This window comes from Penaeus chinensis, chromosome 27 (genome assembly GCF_019202785.1).
Source record: "Penaeus chinensis breed Huanghai No. 1 chromosome 27, ASM1920278v2, whole genome shotgun sequence".
In the NCBI taxonomy this organism is placed as follows: domain Eukaryota; kingdom Metazoa; phylum Arthropoda; class Malacostraca; order Decapoda; family Penaeidae; genus Penaeus; species Penaeus chinensis.
This window is the reverse complement of record NC_061845.1, coordinates 28,820,183-28,832,325: the sequence shown is the minus strand read 5'-3', so window position 1 is coordinate 28,832,325 and position 12,143 is coordinate 28,820,183. Positions and strand designations below refer to the sequence as shown.

General features: G+C 36.0%; 2 protein-coding genes across 2 annotated transcripts in view; one reads left to right on the top strand and one right to left on the bottom strand.

Moving 5' to 3' along the window:
- The first annotated feature begins 869 nt into the window (after positions 1–869).
- Positions 870–3,999, top strand: LOC125039451 (wiskott-Aldrich syndrome protein homolog 1-like). Its single transcript, XM_047633392.1, has 3 exons — positions 870–1,005; positions 1,177–1,842; positions 2,547–3,999. The coding sequence occupies exons 1-3, from the start codon at positions 880–882 to the stop codon at positions 2,628–2,630; spliced, it is 876 nt and encodes a 291-aa protein (XP_047489348.1). The 5' UTR covers positions 870–879; the 3' UTR covers positions 2,631–3,999.
- A 4,572-nt stretch (positions 4,000–8,571) lies between these two features.
- Positions 8,572–12,143, bottom strand: part of LOC125039578 (androgen-dependent TFPI-regulating protein-like) — a 10,565-nt gene continuing 6,993 nt past the window's right edge. Inside the window, exons 3-5 of the mRNA XM_047633688.1 lie at positions 11,393–11,611; positions 10,676–10,827; positions 8,572–9,754 (exon numbers count right to left, since the gene is read on the bottom strand). Coding sequence (XP_047489644.1) covers positions 10,732–10,827; positions 11,393–11,611 — 315 coding nt within the window. The 3' untranslated portion in view covers positions 8,572–9,754; positions 10,676–10,731. The remainder of the gene's footprint in view (positions 9,755–10,675; positions 10,828–11,392; positions 11,612–12,143) is intronic.

The window sequence follows — 12,143 nt, the reverse complement described above, 5'->3', positions numbered from 1 at the left end:
AGGCAGTGCTTTTTGGTCAATTGACAGTCTCTATTCTATTCGGAACTGACTCTTTAAACAGATAGGTTAGCATTCAGTGGGTCAGCAGAATACACGTCATGCAGATTAAAAATGTGTTATTACTTATTTATCGTTACAAGCCCGGTGTTCATCTCGGGAACCTCTCCCCGCGCTCTGGCTCCTGACGCCTTCATTACATTCCATGTTTTCTTGCAGATGCGCGCGCTAGTGCTGGCGGTGCTGGTGGCGGCGTCGGCGGCGTACGGCCCGCCCTCCAACAACAACAACAACAACCCCTTCACAAGGAACAGCTGCGGCTCCGGCGGGTGCGGGCAGGTTGCCTCCAGCGGCTGCTCAAGCGGCTGCTCCGGTGGTCAGCGCTTCACGAAGCAGACGTTCAGCTGCGGCGGTAGCGGCTGCGGCGGGTGCGCGGGCAGCGGCTGCGTCCAGCCGCCCCTGAGTGTGTCGGGCCAGTACTGGTGGGAGGGAGACAACTCCCCCTTCAAAGTGCCGCCCGGACACCACGTGACCAACGTGGACTCTTCGTGCGGAGGCACCGGCTGCACCGCCTCCATCACCACTTGCGGGGGCTCTGCCTGCCCTCCGGCCCAGCCACAGCCTCCGCAGCCGCAGAGACCCTCGTTCAACCCGGTCCCGCAGGCCCCGCAGCCGCAGAGACCCACGTTCAACCCGGTCCCGCAGGCCCCGCAGCCGCAGAGACCCACGTTCAACCCGGTCCCGCAGGCCCCGCAGCCGCAGAGACCGTCGTTCAACCCGGTCCCGCAGGCCCCGCAGCCGCAGAGACCGTCGTTCAACCCGGTCCCGCAGGCCCCGCAGACCGCCCGCCCGCCGCGGCCCGTGAGCGACAACAACCTGGTGATGCCGCCCATGGGCATCTGCCCCGCTAACTTCGTGTGCGTGCACTGGCAGCTGTGTCGCGACGGCTTCGTCATCACGGACGGCACCGGCGCCATCAACAAGCAGATCAAGGAGATCCCGGCGCAGGTGAGTCCCGAGCTCTCAGCTGCATCGTTCGCGGGCTTATAGAGCGCGCGTAGGACTCCAGCCGCCAGACGCAGTTCCGCTGCAGAAGGAAAGGCGACGAGTTTGCTTTCTGTGGAAATTTGTTTTCGTCTTGTGCTCGCTATCCTTATTCATTTCCCTTTACATTTGCAGATATCGTCGAGGTACCGCAGCTGCGGCACGAACATGGTGTGCTGCGGCGTGCCCTCCTTCAGCGCACCCCCCGTGCAGAACCCCCCCAGCGCCCCCCTCCCCTTCCCGGCCCGCCCCGCCCCCCAGGCCCCCCCGACCTTCCAGCAGCCTCCCGCCCCCATCCCGACGCAGCGCCCCCTCCCGCGCCCGACGGCCCGCCCTCAGCTGCGCCCCCCCACGTCCCGCCCCTCGTCGGGAGGGTACGCGAGCCCCACCGTGCCCCAGAACCCCCTGAGGCCCGTGCCGCAGCCGCCCTCCCGCCCGCCGAGGCCCGCGCCCAACGCCAACAACGGCTTCAACTCGCAGCCCACCATCGTGAACCAGGCGGGCCCCGTGCCGCCCGCGCAGACCGGCTACAACCGCCCCAGCCCGCAGCCCAGCCGCCCGCGCCCGCAGCCCAATGTGCCCATCAGCAACCCGATCGGCCTGGTGTCTCCGCCCAGTCCGCAGCCCATGGGCATGATGGGAGGCATGATGGGCGGCATGATGCCCATGGTGGGCGGGACCTGCAGCGCCGGCACCTACTGCGTCCCCCCCAACCAGTGCAACCCCTACACGGGCTTCATCATCACGGACCCGACGCAGCTGATGGCGGTCTGGCCGGACGCGCCCACGGTGCCGCTCCTGGTGGGTGTGGGGGCAGGGGGGAATGAGCAGATAGATTGATAGATAGACACACACATATATATATATATACGCATACACACACATATATAATGTGTGTGTATATATAACATATTTATATATATATATATATATATATATATATATATATATATATATATATATATATATGTATATATATATGTATATATATAAGTGTGTTTATATATATTGATATACATATATACACACACACACATATATATATATATATATATATATATATATATATATGTGTATGTATATATATATATATATATATATATATGTGTGTGTGTGTGTGTGTGTGTGTGTGTGTGTGTGTGTGTGTGTGTGTGTGTGTGAGTGTGTGTGTGTGTGTGTGTGTGTGTGAGTGTGTGTGTGTGTGTTTATATATATATATATATATATATATATATATATATATATATATTTATATATACATATATATATATATATATGTCTGTGTGTGTGTGTGTGTGTGTGTGTGTATGTGTATGTGTGTGTCTGTGTGCGTTTATGCATTTATTTTGATAATCGTTTACCCATTTGTAAGGCCATTCATTCAACCACCTATCAAAATAAGATATTAACTAAATTCTCAATTCCTAGTACGGATGACACACGTAGTTACACCATCAGCTAAAACAATGTGACAATATCATTAATTCTTGATTTTCTCCCCTCAGCCGTGCTTCGTTCCCGGCGCTGGACAAATTCAAGATGGCGTCTGCTGTCAACAAGCTCATCCTCGAGCCGGAGGTCTTGATTAAGGCACGCCTCCTTATCCTGCTGCCACGCCCCCTGCCCTCCTGCCACGCCCCCTGCCCTCCTGCCACGCCCCCTGTCCTCCTGCTACGCCCTCGGTCCTCCTGCCACGCCCTCTGTCCTCCTGCCACGCCCTCTGTCCTGCTGCCACGTCCTCTGTCCTGCTGCCACGCCCCCCTGTTATCCTGCCACGCCCCCTGTCCTGCTACCACGCCCCCTGTCCTGTTGGTACGCCCCCTGTCCTGTTGCCACGCCCCCTGTCCTGTTGCCACGCCCCCTGTCTGGCTGCCACGCCCCCTGTCCCCCTCAGCTCCACGCCCTTGAAGCACCAAGAGGAATATCCAATTATTTCCGTTATTCTAGTGACCTGTGTTTCTGTATATCTTATTTTCTTTGCGTTTCCATTTATCAGATTTGTTTTGATTATCTTTCTCCGACATTTGCGAGGCGAGAACTGCATGTGAAGAGGGAAAGAGATTTCGTTTTTTTTTTTATTCATTCTGTTTCGTTATTTTCAAGAGATTTCGATTTTTTTATTTTAAAATTTTTGGTTCTTTATCTTACACATGTGGCATTTTATCAATAATTTGAATTAATTTATAAATAGAAGAATATATATAACATCGAAGGTAAAAGAGAAAGTTATAAAAATAATAAAAAAAATTATGATAAGCGTAATTAACATATGAAACGAAAATCAATAATTCTCGGTTAAAAATACCAATAGATAAATAGATAGATATATAAGTAAGAGAAATCAAATAATCTATGAAAGTTATATATTATCTTCAGAAATTTTATTTAACTTTTTTATAATGAAGTTATCGGAATATTTTTTTTTTTTTCTTTTAATAGAATTTACTGGACAAGAATAAATTCGGGCATTTTAGTGTTGTAGAATTTTTTTTAAGATATTATAGTCTCTCAATAGAAAAAAAAAAATCATAACAGTTTCTCCTTGTTACAGACCTTCAGGGAAATATTTTCCATAAAAATATCTCTCCCGAAAAATAATCATTTCATAAGAAAGGTCAAGGGTCAAATCTAGGTATAAAAAATTCCTTTAGATTTTAAACAGAAAATAAATCAGCAAAATCAATATTAGTTATAGATTTTTCTCGAGGATCTGTTAGCCTTAAGGATACTGATTGTGTGTGTATATATATAATCTTAAACTATATAGAATCTATTTTATTACTCTCAAATTTTCAAGCATTGGTCAAGGATATGTTACCCGCTTTTAAATGGTATTCTCAAAGCATCCTGAGTTTCAACAATTTTTTTTTTTCTTTTTTCTCGTGAAATAAAACTCTATTCTACCATATTATTTATGATGAATTCTTTCAGGTGAACAAATAAACAGTCTGAGTGGTTGATGAAAATTTTATTTATTCCTAATTTTGATGATGATGATGATGATGATGGTGATGATGGTGATGGTGATAGTGATGGTGATGGTGATGGTGATGGTGATGCTGATGATGTTGATGATGATGATGATGATGATGATGATGGTGGTGGTGGTGATGATGATGATGATGGTGATAGTGATGATGATGATGATGATGGTGATAGTGATGATGATGATGAGGAGGAGGAGGAGGAGGATGGTGATGGTGATGATGATGATGATGATGATGATGATGATGATGGTGATGGTGATGATGGCAATAAATAACAATAATGATAACAATAATGATAATAATGATAATGATATTGATAACAATACAATAATTGTAATAGTATTGATAAAATAACAAGGATGATAACTATCATGATAGCAATGATAATGGTAATGACAATAATAACTATAATAATGATAATAATAATAATAATAATAATAATAATAATAATAATGACGATGATGATAATTAACCCTATATTGCATAATAATAATAACACTAATAATAAAGATAATAATGATAAAAATAACAAAAACAATAATGATAATAATAATAAAAATAATAATGATAATAATAATAATAATAATAATAATAATAATAATGATAATAATAATAATAATAATAATAATAATAATAATAATAATAATAATATGATAATAATAATGATAGTGATAACAAAAAAAAATGATAATAATGATGTTGATCTTGAGGAGGAGGAGGATAATGATGATAATAATAATTATTGTTATGATAATGAGGATAAGGATAATAATGATAATAATAAGGATAATTAAATAATCCTAATGAAAATAATGGCAACTGTTAACTGATAGTAATAATGATGAAAATAATAATAGTTATAATAATAATATTATTGGTAATAATAATGATAATAATAATAATAATAATGATAATAATAATAATAATAATAATAAATATTATCATTATTATCATTATCATTATTATCAACTTTATAATTATCATTATAATTAATATTATTTCTATCATCATCATAGTAATAATGATAATAATGATAACAATAACAATAATGATGATGATAATAATACTGGTAACAAAAATAATGCTGATAATGTTAATAAGAAAAATGATGATGATTATGATGATGATGATGATGGTGATGATGATGAGGATGATGATGATGATGATGATGATGATACAAATAATAACAATGATGATAGCAATAGTAATGATTATCATTATCATAATGATAACAATGACGAAAACAGCAATAAGAAGAAGAGTGGTAATAATAACCATAATAACAACAACATTAATAATGAAAATAATAAAACCATGTATCTCACAAACCATCTGATTACCCAGAGCACCTTGCACACCAATTTCAATGTAAGGGAATTTGAGGGAACATAAAAAAAGGTAATAATGATTATGAGTAATTCTTTCTACATGATTTGCATACATGTTCGATGCTCTTGAGACATGTTCCACTCACCCAGACATTAATGTGTCAAGTACATTTTCACCTCGATAGAAAAAGATAGACAAAAGATGCTTATTTTCTACGGTAGACTGGGTATTTTTTAAGTACATGGTATAGGAGCTGGTAACTTACTTATGACCATCTTAGAAGGCTGAAATAAGGCTAAAAATAAGGTGGTTTGAATCTGCTTCATTTGCTCACTGAAAAAAACGAAAAAACATATAAGCATTTTCATATATTTCCCTTGCTTCAGTTACAATATAACTAAAATTGATGTACTGATTTATGTATATCGTGTTAAAGATGGGAGACTAGTTATAAAAGATAACTTGTGCGCAAAAGGGTAAAATGGATATTTCATTCATTAAAAATAACTTGATATATGTAGTATACTTAAAGGATCAAAATATGATTCTATTGGTGAAGATCAGGGCGTTTATAATGTTCTTAATATGATAACTTGTGTGTGTGTATGTTAGGAAGTTCGTGCTTGTAAAGCTTGGTTATAAGAAATATTTATTGTTTGTTGTTATGACCAGATTACATAATTTCCTTTTCGGTTTATGTTTTTCCTAAAACGTTCACGAATAAGTCTGTTACGTTCAATAGAAGAAATTAAGTTACTATATTAACGGGTTATCGACTTACGAGCTTAAAAATATTCAGCTGCCTTTCTCATAATGTACAATATATATATATATATATATATATATATATATATATATATATATATATATATATATATATATATATATATATATGTGTGTGTGTGTGTGTGTGTGTGTGTGTGTGTGTGTGTGTGTGTGTATGTGTGTGTGTGTGTGTGTGTGTGTGTGTGTCTAGTTTGTAAATGGTCTAATAATAAGTTTATATTTCATGAATTAACTAAAGTACTGGACCTCATATCTTATCTACATAACTCACTTTTTTAACAAATTGACTTTTCCAATTGCATCAGAGGGTTATTTCTTTACTCATGCAACAGTATTTCTTATATAATATAAATCTTGCACTGAACTGCAAGACAAGAAAGTGTTTTTACGGGGAAAATTATCATTACCTTGAGCAAGAGTGGCTAAGACACGAATGATGGATACTAGAATAAAGAAGTTTCTCCCTAAGTTTATGTTTTCTCTTACTTCTTAATCTATTATCAAAGAAAACTTCTTATAAAGTGGGGTAACTATGAAATTATTAGAAGGGCAACCACTTGTTCGTCATATAATTAATTAGAGGTAATCACCATTATCCTTATTGTGGCTTATACATCAGAATCAAGAAATACAACTTAAACTTTTAAACAATCCTAGAAATATTAAGATCAAACTTAGCACATTTTCCATTGTCATTCCTTTGTTTAAAGTTGAACGTACTTCTAATACAAATTCCCATGCTATCCAATCGGCTCCTATTCCATAATGTATATAAAAGCGAGTTTAAGCTCCTCACTCACATACGTCCGTTAGAGAGAAACCATAATATAATTGAAGACTAATATACACACAGTCCATGGTTTTTCTTCACACAGGAACAGGAACATATTGCTACATATGCGCATGTTAGTGCTTTTGGATGTGCCAATTGGTACGACTTTCACGAAAGTGTTAAAGTTTCTGATACTATTCCATATTTTTCCCACGTTACGCACATAACAAGGAGATAACTCCCTAACGGAATGGATATATCGCAATAGACCCGTGTATAGTCTAGGTTACACATATATAATACAGAGGAAAGACGTGTATGTGGTACCGAGGAAGGAAGCCTTTGTCACGCCGCAGTCAGTCTGTTTCAGTCTCGCGGTAAAGTATCATGTCTTCCTACAAGTGCGTTGTTAGTGATGTGAAATATCACGTTCTTGATGCAATAATAGTGTGTGTGTGTCGGGCGGCAGCGTAGGGCCTTGTGGGAGAGCAAGAGAGCAAATTTCTGTTACTTGGTGTGAACTGTACCTCTTGGCAACTCTCCTAGTAACTATGAATAAAAATAAATGAAAACGATGAAAATAAATGAAAAAGAATTAGGCCGATATTGGAGTAAGGACTAAGTTGCAAGGAAATAATATTTCAGAATGTCTTATGTATTTTCCTTCCAGCACATAAAAGAGTTTCTTGGAAAGCATTCATATCATGCGCAATATAAACAGCATTATTTCTAAATTTAATTGTTTTCATCAGCCATTGTGGTACGTGATGGGTAGTAAGAAATATCATAAGGTACTGAACAACAGGCCAAAAAGTATGAACATCACTTATAAATACTGTTACTAAAACTTCATGCTGGTGCCTTTGTTTCGTCAGATATGTAGCCTAGTTAGTGAGATACTTTTCTCGCGAATGTGTATTTTAAATAAAGAAAGAGTTTGTTTTGTAGATATATACCCTAGTCTGGTTAGTTTTGTTTATTTTTTCTTTCTTTTTTTTCTTTTTCTTTTTAGCCTAGTAAGGACAGTAAAATAGTTTATTAATGTGAAACCTTTCATAGTTTGTTTAAATAGTGTACATTTGCGTGCATACTAAGTACTTTTTTAAAGGCTTGTACTGTGATATAACTGACTCATTATTTATTAATCATACGATAATAAGATTGTGTTTGTTAGCGTGAAGTTTAGCTAAAGGACTGACATTTATTGCCAAGCCTGACACTAGAAAGGCACCAGGGTATTTCGTTTTTTTTTTTGTTTTTTTTTTAATGATGCAGATAAATAACATTACATAATAAAGCACTTACAAGAATCATATTTGAATAATCTAAATATGTTTATAGTACTTGATAATTAAACAAAGCGATCTTCAGAATGTGTTTAGAATTTGTATACCGTTACCTTTTCGTAATATACATATCAATAACTGGTTTGATTTAAGTCACCCATTAAAATCACATCCTTTAAATTAGAAAAAAAAAACTCGGACTGAACGCATTTTTCAAGTACTGACAAGCTTAAGCAGACCGTTAAAAAATACATATCCACAACATCGTCAGTTACACCATTAAGCTACAAACGAGGATATTTTCACCGTAACAAAAAATCTACATAGGCAGAATGAGGCTATTTTCACCGCGGAAAAGTTTACACAGGCAGAATGAGGATAATTTTATTACACGGTGATGTTACACAAAATAAGTTACAAAAGAATACAATAATTACGCAATGTTGCACACTTCAACGAAGGGGAAAAATAGAAATAAGAAGATAAATGCTAGACAGAGATGTTACACATTACATAACCGTTGAACTTTTCGTATGTGTTTGATTGTATGCACTTAGCAAATAAACGTATATTTTGGTTTGAAGTATTTGCATATGTGTTTTTTTGTTTGATATTAAACAGAAAACAAAACATTCGCACAGATATCCTACTTGATTACCAATTCAACAAGTGAGTTTAATCAGGTGTGTGTGTGTGTGTGTGTGTGTGTGTGTGTGTGTGTGTGTGTGTGTGTGTGTGTGTGTGTGTGTGTGTGTGTGCACCACGTGAAACAGAATTATTACTTCCAGTACAAAGCACAATGGTTAGAAAATAAGCGGAATCTTCAAATGAAAAATGCTTTATTTTTTCTTACAAAGCTTTTATCTAATCTTGATACATGAACAACAGATACTCCTCTGTCATATCAATCATCTGTAACACGTAATGAATATTATTGAATTAGCAATCATCAGCATATGCAGTATCCCGAAATTAGGACTTGATTCGGCTGCCTTATGTTAATTATAATATCGGTAATTACAAAGGAAACTTAACATATCGGAATATTTAAGAGGGGGGTGAACAGGAAAATAAAAATGCACTTATATAATAGATAAGAAAAGAAAAACCATATACACATCCTGTAAAAAAAAAAAATAATAATAATAATAATAATAATAAAAACATTAAAAAAACACATTTATTAATGCCACTGAGCCTCTTTGTAAGGGGGGCGGGGTTAGTACATGACTGATCTTTAACCTGGTTCATGTAAACTTAAAAAAAAAAAAAAAAAAAAAAAAAAAAAAAAAAAAAAGTATATATACATTTATATACTTTAATTCTTGATTTCAGGAAAGGAAAAATATAAACTTTAGACAAAATACATTAAAAATGCACTGCAACACCCTACATTAATAGAATATCATCAATCGTTTTAAATAAGAGACAATCGCCAAACGTTTACAAACAAAAGACAAACGGAGAGCGGATGCGTGTTCCCTGAGTGCGCTTTCTTGAAGTAATAATATTCATATTTGATGATTATTTCACTTTCTTCTTGATGGGAGCACCTAAAAAAGGGAGAAAAAAAAACATGTTAATCTTTGTTTATCAATTGAACTTTGCAATACCACTACAATCAGTGAAAGTAATAGTATAATACTACTGCTGCTGATAATGATGATGATGATTATAATAATAATAATAATAATAATAATAATAATAACAGTAACAATAATTATAACAATAACAATAATGATAATAACAATATCAATAACAAAATACCAATAATAAAAGTACATAACTCTCAAACCAAAAAAAGAAAAAAAAAATACACATGAACACGCATACATCCACTCACACACGCACACAGCCATCCTTGCAACTTCCTCTAATGAAAACAACTTATAAAATCAACTTATTAATAAAAACAACTTACAAAATCAACCTTCTAATAAATACAAATAAAATCAACCTACTAATAAAAACAAATAAAATCAACCTACTAATAAAAACAAATAAAATCAACCTACTAATAAAAACAAATAAAATCAACCTACTAATAAAAACAAATAAAATCAACCTACTAATAAAAACAAATAAAATCAACCTACTAATAAAAACAAATAAAATCAACCTACTAATAAAAACAAATAAAATCAACCTACTAATAAAAACAAATAAAATCAACCTACTAATAAAAACAAATAAAATCAACCTACTAATAAAAACAAATAAAATCATCCTACTAATAAAAACAAATAAAATCAACCTACTAATAAAAACAAATAAAATCAACCTACTAATAAAAACAAATAAAACTAACCTACTAATAAAAACAAATAAAACCAACCTACGAATAAAAACAAATAAAATCAACCTACTAATAAAAACAAATAAAACCAACCTACTAATAAAAACAAATAAAATCAACCTACTAATAAAAACAAATAAAATCAACCTACAAATAAAAACAAAAAAAATCAACCTACCCCAGTACTTGTTGTTTAACCATTCCCCAACAACGTACATAAAACTGCACAGGAGACTACAGGCGCCTATGAAAAGGGCGCGACCGGCCATCGGTAACGTTTCCAGGATAGGGTATACCCAGAAGCCCGTGAGGTATGCGATGTAGCTGACCCTGTGAAGGAGGAGGTATGTGAAGCAGTCTATTCTTGAGGTTGTGTGAAGCAATTTATTTTTTTTGTGTGTGTGTGAGTTTTGTATTTCTTTGACTGATGCTTAAAATGTTTATATTTTGAATTTATAAAAACGTTAGGAAAGAATATAAGATGTATAATATATAAGTCAGTAGACGAATCGATGGGAAAATTGAGCCAGAAGAAAAAGGGAAAAGAGAATGAGGAAGGAATAGAAATGGCAGAATAAAAACAAAATGAAGAAGAAAAGGAAAAAAAGAGAACATTAAATAAAAAAGATAAAGGAAAGGAAAGAGAAAAAGGCGAAAAAGATATATAAAAAAAAATAAAAGAAGAAGAGTAGAAAGAAAAAGATAAAGATAAAAAAAAACTATAAAACAAAAAACAAAAAAGAAACAAAAAGACAAAAAGAAAAAACAATAAGAAGAAAGAAAGAGAATATAAACAATACGAAGAAAAACAGAAACAAAAACAATAAGAAGAAAAAAAGAAAAAAAAAGACAGAAAAAAAGGAAAAAAACAAAACGTCCACGCTCTCTCCCTCACCAGACGAGGTAGAGGAAACACACAGCGGCCACCATCGCGAAGCCAGCTTTCCTCGAGGGAAACGAGTGCGGCACGAGAACCAACTCCACCACGACGCCAATCACAGGGCATGGTGTGGATGGCGTGATTCAACCAGGACGGGAACCACGCGTCGAACAGCTCGGGGAAGATCAGGTCGCGGTTCAGGTTGAACAGCAACCAGAAGACGATGCTCACCATCTGGGCGGAAGGGAAAATGGCGGAGGAAGGAGGTTAGCGGGTTTTTTTTTTTTGGAATGGGTTTATTTAGCTTGTTTTTGTTTATTTTATTTTATTGGTTTATTTATTTGTTTGTTTGTTTGTTTGTTGTTTGATAGTTTGTTTGTTTATTCATTTTATTTATCTGATTGATTTATCTATCTATCTATCTATCTATCTATTTATCTATCTGTCTATCTGACTGACTGTCTGTCTATTTATATATATATCAAACGATCTATCGATTTATTTATTATATAATTACGGTTTTCCTTAACTTTTTGATGTTGTTTATTGTAATTTTTATTTGTCTTCCTTTGGCGTCGTAACTGAAAAAATCCTATATAGATAGAAGCTTCTAGATTTTCATTTGTTAAATCCGATCAAAATCAATACAAAAAAAGAGCCACTAATAAATAACGAAAACAAAATCATAAACTGAATACCGATCACGATCCTTAAAACGAAAAAAAAAAGAAAAACAAAATATATATAGATATTGATATAGATATCT